The 24,414-nt window shown below is 43.5% G+C and overlaps 1 protein-coding gene across 2 annotated transcripts in view; it reads right to left on the reverse strand.

Annotated features, from left to right (window-relative positions):
* The window catches only part of grid1b (glutamate receptor, ionotropic, delta 1b), an 860,177-nt gene that overhangs the window by 823,262 nt on the left and 12,501 nt on the right, over window positions 1–24,414 (reverse strand). For both annotated transcript variants that reach the window (XM_033611152.2, XM_033611151.2), the window contains exon 2: window positions 3,548–3,703. In XM_033611152.2, the coding sequence (XP_033467043.1) occupies window positions 3,548–3,703 (156 nt within the window). The remainder of the gene's footprint in view (window positions 1–3,547; window positions 3,704–24,414) is intronic.

Raw genomic sequence — 24,414 nt, forward strand, 5'->3', positions numbered from 1 at the left:
ATAAATGTACGTTTCTGCACACCACAGATATGTCACATTTGCCTGTTACAATGGAGCTGATACGTTGGAACTTTACATTCAAACAATGCTGTGGTTAACGTGTGGGGAGGTTTAGGCCATAGACTGTAAAAATAACGGACGTAGCTATCAGGACATCCGGTTTTGAAGCCTCAAGTTCGGCATTTTGGCCGTCGCCATCTTGGTTTCTTGGAGCCAGAAGTGATCATTTTTGGGCGAGAGGCTGGAGCTGTGGAGGAGTGAAGGTGGATCTGACTGAGAGGCCACGGATATCAGAAGACGGCCTGTCACTCAAAGAGGCCCCTCCCCCTTAGTGATGTGTAACTTTAAGCCTTAAGGACACCCAAATTCCACCAGATGAGTGTGGGTTGCGTCTGCCCTCCAGAACGGCAGTGGAGCCGTTGATTTTCAAAATAAAATACACAGTGTTCACGGCGGATCATATTTCCCTACACTACACCTTGAAAATGTCATAATGGGTGGAGGCAGGCCTGAAGTCAACAGGTCAGAGGTTTTCAGACGTCATTTCACCCCGTTGACACCATGGACGAGGAGATGTTAATCATGGAGGTGCACCCAGATGTCTTCCTACTACTCCTCTGGTTTTGTGGTTCTGTTTATAGAAACTACATCTCGTTATATCACGTGATTATGCGTGAATTCACGAGATCTCGTGGGTCCTCGTGACTCCCGCTGTCTGGCGGAGCTGCACCGCTCCGCACAGCAAACGCAGCCAGTGGGTGTTGATGGACGGTGGAGCACGCAGCGGATACCCAGCGCAGCCGTTCTGCAACGGACACGCATCCAGTAGAATTCTGGCATTAAGGAAATGTAAACAGGTGAGTTATATAAAAATTCAGCCTCGAGCAGTTGTCATTGATGTTGAAATTAGCTACAGGGACCAAAACTGATTTCTGTACCAGGCTGGAACATTTTTCTGCTTTAAAGTCGGATAATTTAATATGGGGGATTGACTCGCTCTTGGAGCCAGCCTCAAGTGGACATTAGAGGAACTGCAGTTTTCCAACACTTGAGTATTGGCTTCATTTTTCAGCCCAGCAGGTTGCTGCTTGGGTTAGGCACAAAAACCACTTGGTTATGATGAACAAATGATTATGTTTTGGCTTATAATACCCAGATTTGTGCCTAAAAAGCTGCTGAAAACACAGTACCTCAGTAACACACCATCCACCATCCCCTCCACCTCCTGACGACACAGTCACCTCATACACTACGGCACTTTAGAAACTTTGATATGACACGTCTGAAGTGTGCAAATGTAACTTATCTGTGGCTTACAGAAATGTACAATGCCAAGATATTTTCTTCTGGCGACAGAGCTTTAAACCTTTAAAACCTGGATCGACACTCGATTTATTGTAGTGCATTAACACGCCTTCATCAGCGTTTAAACCTTTGAAAACTGAGAAACTGAGAAAATTGGTTTGATTTCTTTGGAAACACGAGAACAAAGGCAAAGAGCAATTTGGCAAGAAATGTCCCGCAAAGTGCAAGAAATTAGGAAGAGGTCACAAGAAAATGATTAAAAATGAATAATGAAATAAAATAAGAGAAAATTATTTTTAAAAACTGAGACGTCTTTAGCGTTTTTTTACTTTAACTTTTTAATTTCTTGCTAATTTTGGGTCATTTCTTCATTGCCTTTTCCACTGTTCAATCAAGTCAATTTGCTCAGGTTTCAAAGGGTTAAAAATGACAGTTTATTCCAACTTAAAACAGTGAAGTTAAGAAATCCATAGTTTTGCTTTGAAAACTGTAAAAATGTAAAATAACTATGAATGCCGTGATGTCCAACAACAAAACAAGACTTTAAATACAATTTTTAAAATGCAAATTATTTGTTCCCTGCATATTTACGGCTGCTCTGTGACCAACATTACCTCATCACAAGGTGATTCTCATTGGACAGTGTTCTCAGGAACGCACAGATATTTGGCTCGAGTAAGAGAGGCTGTTCTCTCTGACCTCTGCCCTCCCTGTGATGAATGAAGCTGATCATACAGAACGCCCATAGTAGAAACAACGTGAGAGAAAAGGTGCAGAAAAAACCCCCATCATATCAGGGGCCCAGACGCCCTCACACTTCCTGCTTTGTTACGAAACCTGACTGAAACAATGTGGCAGCGCCTGAGGCTTTACCCTTTGTGCTGAAAGTAAAAACCTTTGTGAGAAACTGAGCTGAAGTGCGTCATCTCTGTGATCGCACTCGCCGAGTCGATAGTTTGTAACATGAACAAGTCGGAGTTGTCTCTCTGACGAAGTCTGCTTTCAGGCCGTGGAAGAGATTTGTTCAGGTTACTAAATATTGACAGAGCGATCAAAGATGGTGCAGTAACAACACCGTTGTCAGGTACTGTTTACTGAACAGGAAAAGCCTGCAGAGATCCATAAAACACAACTGCAATGACCTTTGGGTGAGATGTGCAAGTCAAAATATATTAACAAATAAAAGCGGCACTGCAAAAATCAGAGCTCATGAGCCTGTGATTTCTGGGATTATTGCACCAAATAAAATCCTGTATTTCTATAAAATAAATATTCTACAACAACATTTTTCCCCTAATTTCCTGTTAATTATTACTAATTATTTTACCTGCTTACTCCTCAACATCAGAGTCATCTCAATTGTCATCAAACATCTTTATCAGCACCATCAACAACAAAGCCTTCGCCCTCACAGTCATGTCTTTATCAGCATCATCTTCATCACAACAGACGTTACCGTGCATTAATTAACATCACTGTTAACATGACTCTTTATCATAATCATCATCATCTTCAACGCTCACATCAATATCAGTCACATCATCACCACAATCATCCTCATTATCTGCAGCAAAACAATCAGCACTGTATCAGCATCATTCAACATATACTTTATCATCATCTTCATCATCATCACTACTGTGTGTGAGCATCAACACTCTGGTTCTGCAGCAGATTAGCTCTGCTCACAGCTCAGAGGACGACAAGCCTCTTTGTTGGCAACTCCATGGAAAATGACAGCACACAGCTCGACTCAGTGCTTCCCCCTAGCTTCCTCTGCACAGAAGGAACCAGGGCCCAGCCACAGAGACGGAGACAGAGAGAAAGAGGAAGAGGGAAGTGAGTGATGGAGAGACTGAGATAGAGAGGATCGGTCTCAGAGGGAATGATAAGACAGAGGAAAGAGAAGGCAAAGGAGCGGCTGTGCGGAGCAGCATCAAAGAGCAACAGCGTCCTCTGAGAGGAGAAAGAGAGCAGGCAGCCACCGTGATTTAAAAAGCATTTAGGAGGTCGATACCTGGGTCATTAGCCGTGAGGAGACTTCACCAAGAGACACAACCAGCAAAACCTAAAGATTAACAATCCGCAGCGAGCGAGACAGACGTGTGCACACACACACACACACACACACACCAACACTGCAGCAACAACAACAAAAAGCACTGCAGTTTGAACAGGAAGCATCTCACACACACACACACACAGTCACACAGAGTAAACACGCTTCACGCGGCGTCCTTACCTTCCTGCACCGCCTGGAAAGGGTTGTTGGGCTCGATGAGTTTAATAGAGTGTGTGATCTTCTCGCTCTGCAGGATGTCATCGCTCAGACTGAGGTCAGACACGGCGAGCTGGAACACCTCATCGTCCCGCACTGCGTTCTCCTCAAATATTGCACCTGGACAGGTGGAGACAGGGAGAGGAAACACATCAGTGGGACAGCTGGGCGCTCATATCAAAACCAGCTGACATAACAGCAGGAGCGGACCCCTGTCTCCATAGCAACTCAGCTCCAGCTCCAGTCGCCTCACACAGAACTTTTGAAAAACTGTAATTTCATGGACACAACTTTATGGACATTTAGAAAATATCTGACATATTTTAACTATTAAAGCTTGACTGAAATTCAAGTGAACTGAGAGAAAACTCGACCTCTGCACCTTCTCTTGGCTGTTTTCAGACTTTAATAAATCTATTTTGGCCCTTCAGTGAAAGTCTGATTCAACGGAGGAGAATCCTGCAGAGAAAGTTGCTACTCCAGCATTGGCAACAACTGCCCACACTGCAGAGCAACACAGGTCAGCACACTTTCTAGTTGTTCTTTCACGTCTTCTGTATTCCTCTGTGTCCCCTCTTTACATGCAGACATTTTTGCAGGTCCATGAACGCAGCATAAGTGGGACTCTTCATAAGATCCATTTTTCCTCAGCAGCAGTTTGTGGAGTTTGAGTATGGGGGTGGATAATTGATCAGTAGGGTTGCAACGGTACAGCAACCATAACTTGAAACCATTTTGTTAATGTAAGTTTGTATAAAAAGTCTCCCCTCAAAAAATAATGAAAACAAAGTGACTCTTTTTTCCCCCAATATCACAGATACGCAAATAGATAACCGTCAACGTTTATATCCTGGTATAACTTAAAACCTGTACATCACAGCTGATCAGGTCAAATCAATGAATGAGAGGCGCAGCTGCTGCAGAGGTGAGGCATTTGTAGTAGAGATGAAACAAAACCAGCATCAGATGGACAGTATTCATAATCAATACGCCATCAGTCAATGAGAATGTGTGTGTGGGCAGGGCATAAGCACATACAGCCAGCAGCAGCAGCGACCCACCGTCCGACACGGACACACCGTGAGGACGGAAACAGAGGGCTCGGCAGGGACGGAGCACCTGCTGCAGCAAGCCAACACGCCGTCTGCGGCCATTTTGACTTGACCAGCGGACTTCACTACAAGCTGATTGGCTGTTGAAACAGGTGATGTGCTTTAAAACCAGCCACTGGTGATTTGACCAGCTGAGTTGCAGGTGACACCAGCTCAGATTCAGATTTTCAGCTAGGGAAAATGATTTCTGCAGCACTGTCATAGTACGCCACACAAAACTACAAAACACAGTGCAATGTCATACAAAGCCTGCAGAATAGAACCACTGCTGCACCTGGTAGGCTGAGTAACAGCCACTATTGATCAGCAGACTGATGGCCACTGGGACAACAGAGGACCTAAATCGTTTAATTGTGCCCACTGGCACTCTAAAACAACGTCCCGAGGGCAACAAGTCAAACTCCCTATGTCGGGGACGGTGGAAACAGTCAATAATGGCATTCGCCTTCCTCAGAGCCTGTTGTTGCGATATGGTCTAGCTGGGCCTGACTCGCTCCAGTGATCTTGCTTGCCACTTTAACAAGGCCATGAAGTCTGTTTTTGTTTTGCAGACTCAGACTTCTGTACCATGACACCATACAAAAGGATAACACTGATTCAGTGAAACTACGATAAAACAAAATCATCATAGTCAAGCATACGTTAAAAGATTTCATCTTCCTAAAGAAGAAAAGTCGCTGTTGTACCTTGGAACAAACTGCATCTGTGTTCTCCTCAAAACACAGTTTGCTGTCAATGACTGCACCAAGATATTTATAGTTATCCACCAGATGAATATTAGTCCCCTTCACATTGGTCCAAATGGCAGCAGGGGGCGCTGTTCTAAAGTCAATGATCATGTCTTTAGTTTTGGCCACATTAAAGCCTAGTTCACATTACACGATTGTCACCATGATTTTGACGTCGCAGAGGATCTTGAGAGCCACCTTGGGTCGGAGGTGAGTCGGCAGATAGTCTGCCACGACGAGTCCTCGTGTGAACACGCCTACGAGCAAGTCACCCCCCGTCTGCGACTGGGACTGGATATCTGGCATGCTAGAAAACTGGAGAAGTCTGACACGACTGAGATGGAGCATCAGCCAATGAGAGGCAGGATACGTCCCACGTCAGCACGCAGGAGGACGGAAGAAATGTGAGGAGGACAAGCTGCAGGGTTGCCAGGTCCGTTTATTAGCCTCAACTTTAGGCTTGCTCTCTAAACGTCACCTTCCTCTATATATATCCGTCTAATAAGTTATTTAAATGCATGATAGTTGCTTCTTTTGGGCTTGTTTCCATAGCCCTGGTTGCTTGTTTCTCTCCCAAGATCTAGCAACACTGACAAGCCGGCCGGCAAGCAACAACAACAATGGCGTCGTCCACAGGATCACGGGGAGCACGTTGTGTTTGGACCCAGGCCCTGGAGGCAGATCTGATTCAACACTGGGAAGAATATCCATGCCTTTACCATGTGTCGTCTCCAAGTTTGGTGACGTCACCGCGTTATCTGGGGCTCTGTCAGTGAGGGCTCAGTGGAGAAATCTTGTGGTGTGCACACACAGGTCGTAACGCATTTGGCGAGACTCCCGCTGACAGAAACACACGTCGCCAGGTATGAACACTCAAAAGATTATGAGAGTCTCTGCGATGCAAAATCAGGGTGAAAATCGTGTAATGTGAACTAGGCTTAAGGTGGAGAAATGACCGACTGCGCCATGACATAGAGTCATCACCCACAGGTCCATGACCTTGTTCATGCCCCTGTAGCAGGCTAACAACCACAGAGTTGTCAGCAAATTTCAAAATGTACCTGTTGTCATAACTGCTCTGACAATTATTAGTGTACATGATGTAGAGAAGGGGGGGCAAGCAGCAGCCCTGAGGAGAAGCAGAGTAAACACCATTCACCCTCACACACTGTGACCTAACCGTTAAGAAGTCCACTATGCAGCCAACAATGTTAAGGTCCAAATTAAAAAAGGAGATGAGTTTCTCTGCGAGTAAATGTGGCTGGATAGCGTTGAATGCAGAGGAAAAATCAATAAATAAAATCTGGCATGAGCCTTCATGAGTCTCCACATGATTAAACAGGAGATGTAGTAAGTATAGAGTGGCATCCTCTACACCTCTGCCCGCTCTGTAAGCAAGTTACAGAGGGTCCGATTTGTCCTCTGTCTGACGGTGAAACTCACTTTTAATTAATTTTTCAAAGGTTTTCATGACCAAGGAGGTGAGAGCAACTGGCTGGAAATTATTCAGTACCTTTACCATCAGATGGCTTGAGAGCGGCCAGTTCACACCGCTGCAACTTTTCTCTGCTATGTTCTAAAACGGTTTCGGCTCGTCCCCAAATCTCTGGTCTGAGCTGAGCTTTAACTGCATTTCCAAACCTCGTTTTCGTTCTGTGGTTCTCAGTCGTTACAAGAAAACTCAAGAGTGCAAAATTACAAACAGGTCACCACTCACGTTCTGAACGAATCAATCATACAAAATGCACCAAAAAACATTAGACTCAAACATTATGTTTTACAAACCGGCAGCCGAGCCGTTTCTGTTACAGTGAGGCTGCTAATTAAGTCGTTCAATACCATCACAGGGAAAGGCAGGAAAAATTATCAGCAATTGTGGCAACAATTAAATTCAACCGACATTTAAAACATGCTGCGAGGTGTTCGTTTAGATGAGGAATTACTGTACACATGTACGTGCAGAAACTGTAAAGACTGGCTGACTGCAGGAAAGACAGGAGTGACATGTGAACAACACAGGGAATCAAATTACACACCCTCGTTGTGAGTGCTTCACTCTGCCTACTGAGAACTAAAGCCAACAGTAATCATACCTAAGATCTCCATGGCAACATCATCACCATGCTGAGATTAGATGATATGATCAAATTATATTACTATTATACTAATTGTATTACTTTCAAACATGTTGCAGACACCATAGTTTTAATATTAAGATATTAGAGAGGATATTATGATGTGATAGGCTGCAATAATAAAATGCATTTTCACTCCCTCTACAGCCCATACCTGCACATATTTGTGTATCATGATGTTGTTGAATATTATTTCTGACCTACACAATTCAAGTAGCATTTTAATAGGCCTAACCGTCCATATAGCAGTGAATTGTGGGTTATTAAATCAGTGAAGTCTGCTGAAGTCTGCACCCCAAGCGGACTCTCTGGAAGTCTGCAGAAAGTCCACATGAGACCCCTTGTGGACTGGCTGAATTGTGGATTTGGAGCCCTCGGCACTCCTAGACTTCCCGGGAACGTGCCCGCAAAGTCCACAAGTCTGCAGGTGCGGTGAAGTCTGGACATTTGGATTCAGCCATTGCAAGGTCAAAAAGGAAGTGGTCATACAGTCACATACAGGTGGACTGAGGTCTGGACCCAGACGCCGTTTTGCTAGTCTTTACAGCACCGGTTTGGCTGATCAGGAAACACACAGACCAACTGTGTGCAAGTTAAGCCATCCCACGTGATTCCACCCAGCCAATCAAATATCTGCATTCCAGGAGATTAACATTGTGACGGTCTACAGTCAGATGGGAGAGGTGAGAGGCGAGTGACAAGTGGAAAGACGATAGAAAAACAGAAAGGTGGAACTATAGAAAAAGAAAGAAAGCGATACAGGAAGAGAAGACAGAGAGGCGAGTGAGCGGGAGACAGGGAGAGAAGATTATTTATTGTAAAATCGGTTGAGATGTTAAAGGAGAACTAATGTTTTTTTCAACCTGGGCCCTATTTTCCGATCTGCTTTTGTCTAAATGAGTGATAGGATGTTCAATATGTGACATGTCTCCAGTATGAAGCTAGGGCTGACCTGCCTGCAGCCCGTGAGTACACGCTATATTAAATAATAGGGCACTCAGACAGCGTCAAACAACGTCAAAATACGTCCACTAAAAGTGCATTTTTTTCACACAGACAGGCTCGGATTGTTAGTATAATTATCTGACAACATAACGGAAAGGAGAAATGAACGTGTGTGTTTACCTTTAGCTGGATTCAGATTCGGATTCAGAAATTCTCTCTAACTGGACCTCTTTGAAGTTTAGTTGAGTACCCCTGCAGTAGATGTGTGACTTGACTCTGAATGGACTGTTCCAACCAAACCCGGTCTCCCCTATCTGTTAAACGCTCAACAGGAGCAAACGTGAGCAGACACCAACCTTTGACAACACCTGTCCCAGACAGTGTGCAGACAGTGTGCAGACAGTGTGCAGGTATCCTGTTTATTTCCACGCGTTTGCTGCAGACTTCTCACACGGTGACGTCAGACGGTTCCAGCGGACCGAGCTCCGGGTTGTAAACGGCTTATTTTAGTCCCCGCAGGTAAAAGCAACAGGTGTGTGTCTGTGGTGAAGAAGCTCACACACGTTACATATTGTCTTTCATCACACCACAGCAGCGTCTCTGCGTCACTGATGCACAACCAAACCACGCTGCGTTCAGCCGCATTCTGTTTTTTTCACCTGATTCTTATTGATCAGGTGATCAGCTGACCGGGTGATGACGTCACCTTCCCGCCCGATCCGGGCTGCTTTTATTTGGCACTTTTGAAACCTTAATTACAAAGTGCTTCTAAAGGATCAGCATGAAACAGTGAGACAGTTCAAACAATGTGACATTAAATAATTAAAATAGATAATAAATAAATGAATAACATAAATATTACAGCCTAATATATAATAGGGCTGTGGGGGGAAAATTGTTACAACATAGTACTGCCATGTGTGGCAGAATTGCATCATTACATGGGCGCATATAGATTATTAATATTACAAATACAAATTAAACTTTTGGTAGCCTAATAGAATAATAAAATCCTTATTTTTCAGTCAACTATAAAGATTTTGCTGCAATAAAAATGAATGAATCGACATGAACAGACTGAAAACTTTATTTTATTCAATAAAACTGTTGATGTTGACAAAGTTTTCCTTCGGGGACATAAATGACTGTTAAAAACAAGGTAATAAATCACAATATATTTTATCACTCAGCGTCACACACCATGCGTGAATCACTGCTGAATTATGTTTTGACTTTGAAAGATGAATCATCCTTGATTTTACAATGTTGTTTCATAATCTTTAAACAAAATAGTTTCAATGCTGAAATTTCGGTGCTGATTTATGTGAATTTTGTTTAACGTTTTACAGCCATTAGAATTAAATGTTGTTTCAACGTTGTTTTAGCATTGTTTTGACTTATATATCGTGATGATTGAATCCCGGGGCCTCTGGTGATTCCCACCCAAATATATAATAAATTACAGCTGCTGCGCAGCAATGGTCGGGGCCGGGCAATTTTAGGCAAAGTGAAAGTTCCAAAGCTGTAGCACATATGGTTGATTTGTTATGAATTTTCAGAGTTTTGAAATTTAGAGGCTGCTGTAGCGCCACCATCAGGACTATTGGCTTGTGTTTCCAGTTGAGGACATCTGGCATGGGACTGGACCTTTGTGCAAAGTTTGGGTAGATTTCTCATATGGAAATGTTGCATGAACTGAGGCTTGAACTCACAATCTTCAACACCAAGAACCATCCTCTAACTCACTGAGCTAACTGGCAAACAGAAATGTCACCTGTAGCTTCACAAATTGACTAAGCCAATCACCTGTGTGCAAGACAGCAGCTGTTAGTGTGTAAAGGCAGATTTCAAACGGCTGTCAAAAATTCAGTTATTAAGACAAAAATCCGAAAATACACAAATTGCATCTAGACAGCATGGAGATGTTGGTAATTTGTTTGTAACAATGACTGATTTGCTCCATAAGTGAAAAACTGATGTTTAAAAATGCCATTTTTACATTGACTCCAATTGTTCGCATTAGAGCAAAATTCAAAATGCTGTCAAAAATTCAGGTTTTTAAATAAAATTCTGATATTTGCCACACATCATCTATCATGACTCCAAAATTTTGTCATTTTTCTTCATGAACATTGAAAATGTATTTAGCAAGAATTTGCGCGTATATGTTTACAGTACCATTTACAGTCAAACATTTTGATGCACTGTAGGCTCATTTTTTCATAAATCAAAAATCTGAGAAACATAGTTTTTGTAGGACAGTCTGAAGATGTTCTGTAGCAAGCTTGATGTCAATTGAGCAAAAATTGTGGGAGGACATAGGGTTAAGAAGTTTTACAGTTTTTGAAAAAAACAGAGTGATGAACTTCATAATTTTTAATAGGTTTAAATGTACAAAAGTTTCTTCAGTATTGGGGCTACAGTTTGATGAAAGTTGCAAATCTGTAGCACATACGGTCGATTTGTTGTGAATTTTCAAAGTTTTGAACTTTACAGGCTTGCTATAGCACCACCATCAGGACTATTGACCTGTTTTTGCAGCTGAGGCAATCTGGCATGGGACTGGACCTTTGTGCAAAGTTTGGTGATTTTTCGCGCATGGGAAGTAGGATTTCCTCGGAAGAAGAAGAAGAACATGCAGCAAAACAATAGGGTCCTGGAAGCTTAGGCTGCCCGGCCCCTAATAATATCCTCGACTTCACTGTGCGTCAGTTTGTGATAAACTGAATTATTACAGTTACAATTATTAGGTGGCACGGTGGTGCAGTGGTTAGCATTATCACCTCACAGCAAGAGATTTCCTAGTTCAAACCCCAGGGTGGAGGAGCCCTTCTGTGTGGAGTTTGCATGTTCTCCCTGTGTCAGCGTGGGTTTCCTCCAGGTGCTCCAGCTTCCTCCCACAGTCCAAAGACATGCAGGTTAATTGGTGACTCTAAATTGTCCGTAGGTGTGAATGTGAGTGTGAATGGTTGTCTGTGTCTATGTGTCAGCCCTGTGTGTACCCGCCTCTCACCCAGTGTCAGCGGGGATAGGCTCCACCCTCCTCACAACCCCCAATAGGATAAGTGGTTACAGAAAATGAATGAATTATTACAGACTTGTAAGGGTGACATAAAAAAAACCCGACATCATCACTCGACATGATGAGGGCCTTCAGGCGTCTTTATCCTGAGGGGGATTTCTTGTAAAAAATAGAGTTGTATAAATATCCAGCGTGAAGACTCTCTTAGCTGATTTAATTTCAGTGGTAGTTTAAATGGTGCATATCCCCAAATAAACATGTATTTAATTAAATCATCACAAACTAATTGACACAAAGAAGGGCGCAGGCAGCTTCCCAGGAGGACCGCCGGGTCTGCTGGGGCTCCGGGCAAAATGTAATTAATATAGCTGTATATTTCACTGCATGTATTGGAGATGATGGGTACTCGTGGGAGGAGAGAGGTTCAGCCGGGGCCCTCGGCTCAGTTTGTCTCAGGGCCCCACCGCAGGTTAGTCTGGACTGCATGCAGACAATGATTCAGGTCTGAAAGTTTCACTTTTAAAAGCAGCGGCTTGTTTGCTTACGGGAAAGTTTGGATCGATGCAGCAGTGAATGACTGGAAGAGGGAAAAGAAAAGAAAGGAAAGATCAATAAGTGAGAGGAGGATAGAAGGAGTGATGAATTGGCCAGCTGAAAAACTACTTCATCTCCGCCTTTGCTCCATTTTGTCCAAACTGCGCTAAATGCACAGTTGCAGTGTGTTTATTCCACACAGACACACACCGGAGATGTAAAGCAGGTCACCTCCTGCTGCATGAAGTCCATGAAACACCATCAAAAGCACCAGCTACTAAATGGACCACATGGTTGTTTCCTCATCTCCTGTTTCCAATATCAAGAATGAACTTTGAACCTCAACTGTGACGCCAACGGGGACAAAATGTCATTAAACAAAAAATGTGAATGTGAACGTCGAGAACTCCATCGACCGATGAAGATCATGTGATGTGATTGAAAGCACCAGAACAGCTGTGGACCACGTGGTGGGATTGTTGTCTCAGCATCACCTTCTGTGTAGTGAGAGAAGACAAAGACGTCAGGACAAACAGCTCTCGTGAGTCCCTTTTTTGGGACATTAGAGCATGAAGACGTCCTGCAGATAACACCTGACATCAGTATGTCCCTGTCTGTCCTCTGTCTCTCAGCTCGTCTCTCGGCCCCTCCTGTGTCTATTTCTCAGTGTCCACTGCAAATCTACTAAATATATACAGTCTGTGGGCGAGACATGTGAGAGACGCATCAAGATGTGCAGTGTAGCCAATCAGAGGCAGAGTAAGGCGGGACTTGCCAAGAAAAGCCAACAGTGAAGCAGCGAAGAGAATAAACTGAAAGATTAGTATGTGATGTCATACAAGAAGTGCTTCCCTCGTCTACGTGCCTCGGTGTGGCGCTGGCTTTTATCCAGACCTCCGCAGAAAAGCAGTCCGCTGCACTTCAGAGTTTGTAACTTTTGTGGACACTGCCGTGCTTCTCCATTCATTAGTGATGATCTTGCCGAATCAAATGTGTAAGTATCATAAAACATTGTTCGCCACAGAGTTTATTTCCTGCAGTAATTGTTGGGGTTTTGACGAGGGAACCAGGGCGATACTAACCTCTGCATTGGGCGACAGAAAAATTCCATCCCTGCAGCACTTCAGACTGAGCATGACTTCATTATCCTCTCATGTTGGACTGAGGGCGGACTGGACGCTACAGTGACTCCCTGTTTCGAGGTTCAGACTGTATTACAAGACAGGACGGGCCGAGGCTAACTGGTTAGCATGCTCATTTCAGTAGATTTTCCTGCAACACAGACGTCTTTGACATTCTGTTAATAATGTTAGCTCATTTTAAACTAAACATGTCTCACACGTTGCACCTTTCAGCACAGTTGGGACTTCCTGAGTGTGCGGACTGATGAATGGATGAACAGAAGAAGCATTGCTAGAGAGGGACGGAAACGCAGACAAATGGACAGCTTGATAAATGGAACTTTCCAGATTCCGTTCGGACAATTTGTCATGCACAATTAAGAGAAGCTTGCCTACAAGTGAGAATTCAATTTGCCAGGCTGCTTGTGCTCATTCAGCTCGCTGAGTATCCAAATGAACTCTGCTCGGCGCTGAGATCCCGCCGGTGGATTTGACGGCGCTCCTCACAGGGCAGCGAGGTGGATGGCGTCTAGCTTCTGGGCTTGATCAATCAATCATCCCCTTTTGAAATTGCAGTCAGTCGGGCGTTTTCAATTAAGAATGAATCTTGTTGCACCTGTCAGAGACACGGTGAGGGAATTGATGGGAGGTTTATACTCACAGCGGCAGCAGACCTGGGAGCCTCAAACTTCAACAAGTTTAATTAATAATGAGTGCTGAGGGTGGAGGAGGCTGACTCTGGACCCACTGCCGCCTGTGTGAGCTCAGGATCGAACCCCAATGGATTTCTATTCTCCTCTGAGTCTCTCTCACACTGTCTGCTCTGGGAACAGCGGAAAATTGAATTCATACAAACTACAAAAACACATTTTCTCACTTCCCTCTTGTGGTATCCGTCCATGCAGGTAGGTTGGGTTTCATATTTCCAGGAGTGGAGATATGTCTCTTTGTGAGATTTCTGCCTCCACCTGCACATGGTAGAAATCTCACACAGATATTGTCATAGTAACAAGAGTCATTTATTTTATTCATTAATATTTTGTATTTTAATGCTGTAATCTCAGACTTTGTTCTTGTGTTTTCACCTTTAGCGTCTGGAAGCATGACTTGACTTGACTTTATTAAAACATCTCCTCCCACTGTATGCGTGTGCTTTATGTTCCGAAGGCCAGGTTATTGAATTTATAAATGACTGCCACAGAAATCTTGTTTGAGTTGGAAAATGAAAGTGTGATCCGCAGTCTGTGGCCTTTCTAGCATATTTGCAAACATTCCTACGCCGCATACAGGGTGGGAACTTCACACCAGCCAGCAGCCAAATGCAATTTACTCGCCGCTGATGCAAAAACAATGTATTGTAGCCGGGAAGTTTGTCAGGCCTCCTCCTCCTCTCTCTGGCAGGTAATCAAGCAGCATTCTGGGGCTTTGGGTCCCAGAGCTCCAGCAGGCTGGAAAATCAGAGAAAGCGGCTGGTTTACTTTGGGATTTAGCAGCCTCTGTGATCTGCAGCCGTAAACTCTGGCTTCTTTCGTCACCTGTTCATCTCACAGGAGGTGTGTGGAGGCTGTGACGCTCACTGGGTGACATTATGCTCAGATTGTATTATAAACATCTGCTGCCAACTGAAAGCATAGAAAATGTAATATCAGGGCGTAAAATTAACACCCGCCAAAAAAAAAATGAAAAAAAAATGAGTTTGGCGTGTAAAACAAAAACACACACCCACCAGTGGCCGATGAAAAATTTTGAATTGCATGTGGGTTTTTTATGTGCTTCGACCATTTCTGCCAGCTGTGTCAGACCATTTTGACCTTCGCGGCTCATTATACGTGTGCCGGGAACACATGACGTCAGCTACCGGAACCCTGGGCATTCTATGGTAACTTCTGAGCAAGATGTAGCGACACATTTCTGCCGTGAAGCCACCGCCAGAAGAGGAAAAACGAAGATGAACATGTTGGATTTGGACAGGAAGAACAGACAGTTAAACGGAGTACAAATGTCGCACGGCATTTTATTGAAAAATGGAAACTAGACGAGGCTGGCCAGCCGTGGTCATGGCTGACCTACGACCCCCACACCCACACGATGAGCTGCAGCCTTGGCCGCAAGCACGGAGGACAGGGTTGGATTTTCCTAAAGTTGGACTTTCATACGAAAAACGTAAGGTCACTATTTTTAGTCAAACAAGGCACGATTTTTTTTATTTGGCTTGTGAAAAATATGTTTGGCCAGTAAATTTTTGGAAGTCACTAGCCAATGGCAGATGAGGTAAAAAGTTAATTTTACGCCCCCCAAAAAAAATTGTACCTAAGAAACTCTATTGTAGAGTTTCTTAGGTACAATTTTTTTTTTTTTTTTTTTTTGCAAGTTTAACTGTATTTTGTCTCCATGAAAACTGTTCAACTGTCAATTATCATTATTTTTGATGTTATTATATTTTAGGTTCACTATGTCACTATTTTTATATGCACCTCTGAATATTTTGCACTTTTATCTGCTTTAAATTCAAGAGTTTGTTCTTTTATTGGCATTCAGTCCGCTTGATGTAAGATCGTCTCATTTATTTGCATCCTGTTGGTTTATACAGTCAGGTCCATAATTATTTGGACAATGATACAGTTGTAGTCATTTTGGCTCTGTACACCACCACAATGGGTTTTAGATGAAACAATGAATACCTGCTTAAAGTGCAGACTCTCAGCTTTCATTTAAGGCTTTTTTCAAAAATGTAGTATGAACCGTGTAGGAATTACAACCATTTCTTCACACAGTCCCCCGACTTTAAGGGCTCATAAGTATTTGGACAAACTAACATAATCATCAATTAAACAGTCAGTTTTAATACTTGGTTGCAAATCCTTTACAGTCAATGACTGCCTGAAGTGTTGGACACATAGGCATCATCAGATGCTGGGTTTCTTCCCTGGTGATGCTCTGCCAGCCCTTTACTGCAGCCGTCTGCACTTCCTGCTTGTGTTTTGGGTGTTTTGCCCTCAGTTTTGGCTTCAGCAAGAGAAACACATAATCAGTTGGATTCAGGTCAGATGATATGACTTGGCCATTGCAGAACATTCCACTTCTTTGCCTTAAAAATGTCTTTGGTTGCTTTTGCAATATGCTTCAGGTCAATGTCCAACTGCACTGTGAAGCATCGTCCAATGAGTTTTGAAGCATTTGGTTGAATCTGAGCAGATAATGTAGCCCCAAACACTTCAGCTTTCATCCTGATGCTCTTGTCAGCAGTCACATCATCAATAAATACAAGAGAACCAGTTCCACTGGCAGCCATACATGGCCATGACATAACAGTACCTCCACCATGCTTCACTGATGAGGTGGTGTGCTTTGGATCATGAGCAGTTCCTTCCCTTCTTCCTTCTCTTCTCTTCCCATCATTCTGGTAGTTGATCTTTGTTTTATCTGTCCATAGTATGCTGTTCCACAACTGTACAGGCTTTTTAGATGGTTTTTGACAAACTCTAATCTGGCCTTCCATTTTTAAGGCTAACCAATGGTTTGCATCTTGTGATAAACCCTCTGTATTTATTCTAGTGAAGTCTTGTCTTGCTGACAAGAGCATCAGGATGAAAGCTGAAGTGTTTGGGGCACCATTATCTGCTCAGATTCAACCAAATGCTTCAAAACTCACTGGATGATGCTTCACAGTGCAGTTGGACATTGACCTGAAGCATACTGCAAAAGCAACCAAAGACATTTTAAGGCAAAGAAGTGGAATGTTCTGCAACGGCCAAGTCATATCATCTTGTGGTGGTGTACAGAGCCAAAATGACGACAACTGTATCATTGTCCAAATAATTATGGACCTGACTGTATATGGTTATTTATGTATGGTTGAATAGCTGCATTAATGAGCTTATTTCTCTAACTTGTATTGTGTTAAATCTCAGAGACAAATTAAAACCAGCTTCCCACATACCAACCAGTTCAGAGCCCAGTCATGTTGCAGACACTGGAGGAACTGGAGTCACCTCTCTCTCTCTCTCTCGGCTGCTGGTTGATAGATTAAACAGAAAGTTTGGCCGTTGGCTCTAAAACTTACATGGTGAGAAATAAGCTTGTGAGTTTGTTCATATTTGGGAGATGGTTTTGGAATTTGACACTGAGGATGTTCTGGAAATGTAAGGCTTAGGTTACAACAAAAGAGCCTTTGTAATTGCCCAGTGTACTGCAGGACATCCTGAGATGAATAATTTTTAATATAAGATATGAAAAGGGAGACGTTTTTAGACAAATGCATATTATTTCAAAACTTCTCAAGCAGTTGTTCCACTGGCAGATTGTTTTCTTATTATAAGCTATAGCTGTACTATTTTACTTAGAAAATAAGCAGCATAATTTTCAAGTGTAGCATGACTAGCTTTTGTTGTTGTGTTTCATCTTAGGTCCATCTCCATCCTTTGCTCCATCCTCTGTGCCCTCTGTGTTGCAGTTTATTCAAAACAAACAAATAATAAAGCAGATTGTGTTTACAGTAAAGATTGGTTTATTTTGTTACTTTTAGTTGGCCTAGATGACATTTGGTGTCCCACTTAGTACTGTATCACTTTGAATATTAAGTGTAAATCAACCCCAGGCTGCTCTTGTAGCTGAATTTGCTACCATTTCAGATTAAATGGTTAAAACATGCCGGGCTGCTCTTTGAGGTTTTATGTACTGATTCTCTGTGTGGCCAGTAGGGGGAGTTGCTGGCTTTGCCAAATATTAATTGAAAGATTTTTCAGCAAGTTTGTAAATCTGTTGTCTGCTTCCATTCCCTTAATCACTGTGGATTACAATCTAACTACAACAACAAGTTCTCACCTCTAGTTTTACAAGTGATGACCGAGTAGAACATGAAATAACTTGTAGTAGGTGTGTGAATGATCAGTAATCAGTATTACTGGCAGTAATATAGGGCCCCAAAATCAAATTTTGCTTAGGGCCCCATGGAGGCCCTGGCTGAGTCCTATACATGTGCCTGTATTTTGTTGTTGTTGTTGTTTGCTTGGTTGGTTTTGTTTTTATATCTAAACATTGACTGTTAAGGGTGACCTCACACACACTGATCAGCAGAAACATTCAAACCACTGACAGGTGAAGTGAATAACTTTGATTATTTTGTTCCAGTGCATTGTTCTGCTGGGAAACCTTTGGTTCTGACATTCATGTGGATACCACCTGACATGTTCCACCCACTCAAACACCGTTGCAGACCAAGTACCCTGCCGTCATGGCAACAGTACTCCCCAATGACAGTGGCCCCCCAGTAGGATAATGCACCATGCCACACTGCAAACATGGCTCAGGAATGTGACAAAGACCTCAAGGTGTCAACTCTGAATGAGCATCTGTAGCACGTGTCATTAACCCACCTCACAACCCACTGGACTAAATGGATCTGCCACCAACGCACTGGTGCCAGACACCGCGGGACACTCCCAGAGATCCTGTGTCCATGTCTCAACAGGTCAGAGCCAGGTCCGATCCAAGGAGGCCCCACCTTGGATTAGGGGTACATCTGGGGTACCGGCACATCACAAGAATCCTTGAGCAGATTGGCACCTGGGAAATTTAGAAGCCAGGTCTACTTGGTCTGCAACGGTGTTTGAGTGGGTGGAACATGTCAGGTGGTATCCACATGATGCCAGAACCAAAGGTTTCCCAGCAGAACAATGCACTGGAACAAAATAATCAAAGTTATTCATTCAAAAATGAATGAATAAAAAACTTGACTCTGATCCAGACCATGTGTAAAGGTTTAAATAATAAGCATCACATCAGTGTCTTGTTTTCATTCTCGTCTTCCTCTCAGCACCACGGACAGCGACAGGTCTGCAGCTGCTGCCTCTCTGCTGTGACTCCCGTCCGACTCCACAGACGGGATTTACCGACACGAGGACAATGAATTCTAGGAGAACCTGGATATTATTATAGATCATTTACATTTCTGACAGCCTACAACCAAAGACAAATTTGCGGTGCTGTTTGAAAGATGGACGCTCAGCCTGGCTGAGTCCCGTGGGAAGGAAAACCAAATAAAGAAGCTGTCAGTCATCTTTACTACAGAGCAAACAACAGAGTGCCATTCAGCAGCGCTGCTCTGCACGCTGACGTACAGAGACTTTAATCTTATCATATCTCTGAGAGCAAATTTAGAACAGATTTGACTTCCAGCTTCTATCACGCCTCTGATCGCTCTAATCGACAGAAATGGTCAATTTCAGCAAACCACAGTCAAAGCAATTACACGTCCTCGCCTTCTTCCTCTCCCCGCCCTCATCCAGGAAAATCCATTCCTATTAAGGGATTAATCAGCGGGAATATAAGAGGTGTCATTTATCTTTTAAGCTGCCCATGTGGCAAATCACCTGTGGGTAAAACACGCGGGAATTAAAACACATGTAGCAGAGCGGCGGAGGAGAATAAAACGCAGCAACACAAATTATTCTTTGTCTTTACGTTTAACTTCACAGTGACACTGAGGCCGTGAGGGAGAGGTGGTGACCTGGATAACTGGCTGCACACACACACATACTAATGACTGAAACTCTGAACTCATAAGGTTGAGTTCTGGTTAACAATCAATCATGTTCATACAATAGAAACTCTTTAATCTACCTGCAGCTTTCTAACTGTATTTTCTGATGTTGTTTTGAGTAACAAGGCTTCGTAATATTTCTTGTTTTTATGCAAACATCTTTGTACTTATTAACATTTCACCTCTTTACATCACAGCTCCATCATGTGTCTCTTATACCACCAGGACATCCCACCAAGCAGTGAATGCAGTGAGAGTATGAGTCATCAGACTGGATTCAGAACGTTAAACAGCTTCTTGCATATTTCAGACGAACAGACTCAGCCTGACCTCTCAGGACAAAGCACATGACTGTTGTCCTGTGCGGCTAAAATCATGGGGACGCTGAGCAAACACATACAGGCGTTAGGACATCCAGCAAAAATCCAGACTGTGTCGAGAGCGAAATAGTCATTATTAGACGTCAAAATGAGGCCAGACTGCCACATGTGTCTGAATCCATCAGAGGCTGATGAAAGACCCCAAAAATAATAGAAAGAAAAGTGTCATTTGTAATGATGTCACACAAACATTTTTCTCAATTGAAACTGTTTTGGTAAACTGAAAGACACAGCAGGACTCCCTCATTTACATCCATCCAGTCAGGCCATCAGCATCTGGAGAGGTAAGTCTCCGCTCAGCATCAGTGAAGGTAAAACAGAGGCTGCTGCTGTCGCTAATCAGGACGAGGTATTGTGAGGAATTAACCTTCACATTCATTCTGTTTAAACAGACTAAATTATTCTGATGCCGAGCCAGAGGAGATTTAAAAAGTGAAATGAATAATGTGGAGCTTTAAGATGCTGCAAAACACAAAGTACAACAACAACAACAAGATTTATTACATCCAGGATTCTGGACGACGTTTCCCCAGAGTCCAAAAGAAGCAGCCGAGCTATTATCATAATTAAACATCCAAATAAGGGATGTTTCAGCTGTGTGACCTGCTGCAGAGGAACCCAGACAGCGGAGGAGATGCACCAAACACCACAGCAGCCTGAGTCACCGTTTATGTATTCCAGCCACGTGAAAAACAAAATATGTTTCCACAAAGTCAGACGTCATCAGCGGCATGGAGCAGCTCCCAGATTGAGTGCAGAAATAAACCACAGGAAGCCACCTGAAGCTGAACTCCATTCTCAGCCTTTTTCATTACACAAGCCTTCACACTGGATGTGAGATCCTGAGCTCCTCTTCCTCCTGTCACGCAGCCAATAATCATCAGACGGCAACTTAATGCAAATGAAATGTGCATCTGCTGAGATTACCTACGCGGCCGACCACTTTGGCACGTGTAACCAACAATTATGGACAAGATTCATCCTCCTCTGGATGTAACACGATGGATATTAAGATCCATGGGGCCCCCGCAGCTGTCAGGCTGTTCGTCATTAGCATCCAGCAGCATCTAATACACAAAATCGAACTCCAGAGAAGCTGCAAACTTTAAATTAAACCAGGAGCAGAGTGTCACACAACACAAACATAATCACACTTTGTAAACTGCAAATGCATCTGCGTGTTAAAGCTTCCAGTATCTGGTGTAAAACACACCAGTAATTAGGCCACGCTTATAATTAAAAAGCTGTCTGGCAAACATGCAGCAGAGTCTTGGCTTAAGTTTGTTAAAATCATTAATATATTTCTGCCAACAGTTACTCAGGCAGGGCATGTGCATGTGGACATGTGACAGCAGCTCACATCACTTCATTTGGATGAAGAAATCGAGAAAAAAAAAGCAGCTGAATGGAGAGAAGAAACACAACCAGCAGACAGGAAAGAAAGTGTGAGTGAAGTGTGAGATGTGACAACAGAAAACAGGCAAACAGAGCGACAGAATCTCTGCAGCATCCTCACATGCTATAAAGTTTCAATCACGTCTTTTCATGATTGTTTCTTTCCTCTCTGAAAGAACATGAATAGCATAACAATCGCCAGAAAAGAACTGTTGCACAGATCTGACACTGCTTTTACACTCCACCAAAACTAAAATTATGACTTTGTCCCCTGGGCAAAGAAAGGTCCCAGCCCTGCCCATAAATACTCCCCATGGTGTCTCCAGTCACTCTGCTGATAATTGGAAAAAAAGAGTTTTGAACACCATTTCGAGTCTCTCGCAAAGAAACTCACATTGGGCTTACTGTGCAGCAGGGATATGCAACTTGTTTGTTTTTTTAAAGATTTTTCTAAGGCTTTTTGTCTTTATTTGATAGGACAGTTATGGCATGAAGTGGGGGGGCATGCAGCAAAGGGCTAGGGTTGGAATTGAGCCTGCAGCTGCTGCAGCAAGGACACCGCCTTTGTACATGGAGCGCCTGCTCTACCAGGTAAGCTAGTGGACGCCCGATTCCCAAGTTGTTTTGGCCAGTTTTGCAAAATGACAGGAGGTCAGGGGTCAGTCAGCAGCGTTGCACATGTACGCATGAGCATCTCTAGGACTTGAGGACATTTGGGGGCTTAGCCTGGACCTCTGCCAAGGGATCCTATCCTGGCACGTCCCTATGATATACAAGCTCTGTTTTGATGCGTTGTTGTGCACTCTGGCACCTGCAGATGCTCTCCAACCACCGTGTGGCAACTCCGCGCTGCCAGCTGCCGTGCGCAGATTTTGCTCTGCCGCACATGATTCATTGTGTTGACCTTCTGATGGTAGCCAAGTGGCTTTTGAGGATCAAATAGAAGGGGTCGGGCATCACAGAAGCAGACAGATGACAAGATGGAGCTGATAATGTTGGTGTCTGAATTAGTGTTGTCATGGTACCAAAATTGGGACCCATGGTACGATACCAGTGAAAGTATCACAGTTCTGAGTAGTATCACGATACCACAGCAAAAATGAGGCAGATGTGCCTTTTGTCATTTATAAAAAGATAAATCACTTTTAATAAAGTAAAATAAAATACTTGTATATAATAGTAAAATGAAAAAGAAATAGTAAAAAGAGTAAAAAGAAGTAAAAGTAAAAAGAAGTGAATAACTTTCACTGCTCAAAGACACTCAATAGCTCAGCTAATACCTGACATGTCACTGGAAAACAAACCACTGCAGCAGCATATTGAGTGCCAGGTGGCCAGTGTGCGCTGTTATTGGACGGCGCATGGACACTCACCCTCTTGCGATTGGACTTTGAACTTATCCCACAGTAGTGGTACCATGAGGTGCCATAGTACTGCAGTACTCCAACATTATGGTATCATATGTACCGTGGTGTTTTAGTACCGCGGTCTACCGTTGGTACCAGTATACCGTGCAACACTAGTCTGAATACTTGGAGTTGTGCGACACAGTGCTCGCAACTTATGAGGACAACCAGAAGAAAAACTGGGCAAAAACCACCAAATATGGAGAAATCTTTGGTGTTAACATGTCATCGACTAAAATGTCCGTCAGCATCTGTGGCCAGGTGCCTCTTCTGGCAAAGTTTGCCAAACCTCAACAGCAGCAGCTAGTCTGGAGTCAAGCTAGGCTAACTATGTACTCCAAATCCAAAAGAGGAAAAATCTTTAACAGTGCTTGGACAGATTTGTTTGCTTTCACCACTAACGCTGCACAGTTAAAGCACAAATACTCATAAACAGCATCCTTTGGGCTAAAACATATGAATGCTCATTTACACCTATTAGTAGCTGCTCATTTAGACTGTGTAGAGTTACCTTCATTATAAGGCTCAAATATGTTTTGCAGCTGCAGACAGACTAAGCAAAAAGTCAACACCTGTCTCTCAATCAAACTTCATCCAAGTCACATCTCAGAAACTCATGTCGTCTCCGTCAGTCATCTCCGTCTGTGGTGCTAAAACTCTGATCCATACTTCATCACCTCCTTCTGTGACCACCGTACATCCACAGTCGAGCACTACTGATATGAAACATCGACCTAAAGCAGACTCAAATTCTTCCTGACAAACGTTCTAAATCCAGGACATGTCTCTAAACTAATCTGAGAAAGCAAAGTTTACAGTCTAATGATGGCTGGATGAAGTTTTTCCAGGCTTTGTCAGACAAAAACATCAGACGCACTTCTCTTGTTCCCCATGAATAAATCAGATTTAAAGATATTCAGCACAAATAGACTCTTGGCAGCTTCAGTATAAAAAGATCAGTATCAGCAGCATCAACCTGTTATTAGTTTAATCATTTCCTCTCTGAGCTTGTTCCTGTGCGTCTGCCCACACAGTTGTCTCTATTCTACCTGCTGAAACGCTGACGTTTCTCTGCGGAGTATTCCAGTGCCCTCGCAGGGTCAAACACTCTGCTACATGCCACGTTTATTCAATCCACCCAACGAGGCCGCTACATTATGTTGGAAAGATGGCTCTCTGTACATGACTGCATCTGTACACAGTGTGTGTATGTGTGTGCGTGTGCAGGTGGTGGAGGTAAATGGCCTGGCTGAGCCTGCGCCGAGACAGCGCGGGAAGCCTTTTGCGTTGTTCCCTAACTGGGTTAGTTTATCTTATTTAGCGGCGGGGCAAGAAAAGGCCGCAGCTGTTCATTCGCTTTGCCAGCCTCAACAGATTGGATTCCTGCAGCTCCAGCTCGCCTTTCCAACACCCGGCCGCGGATAAGCAGGGCTCCCCTTCTGCTCGCCGCCACACCAGCACTGTAAATCATCCCTCGTCAGCTGCCTGGCTTGTGGGAAGGGGTAATCTCTT

Source organism: Epinephelus lanceolatus, chromosome 21, assembly GCF_041903045.1.
Source record: "Epinephelus lanceolatus isolate andai-2023 chromosome 21, ASM4190304v1, whole genome shotgun sequence".
NCBI classification, from domain to species: Eukaryota; Metazoa; Chordata; class Actinopteri; order Perciformes; family Serranidae; genus Epinephelus; species Epinephelus lanceolatus.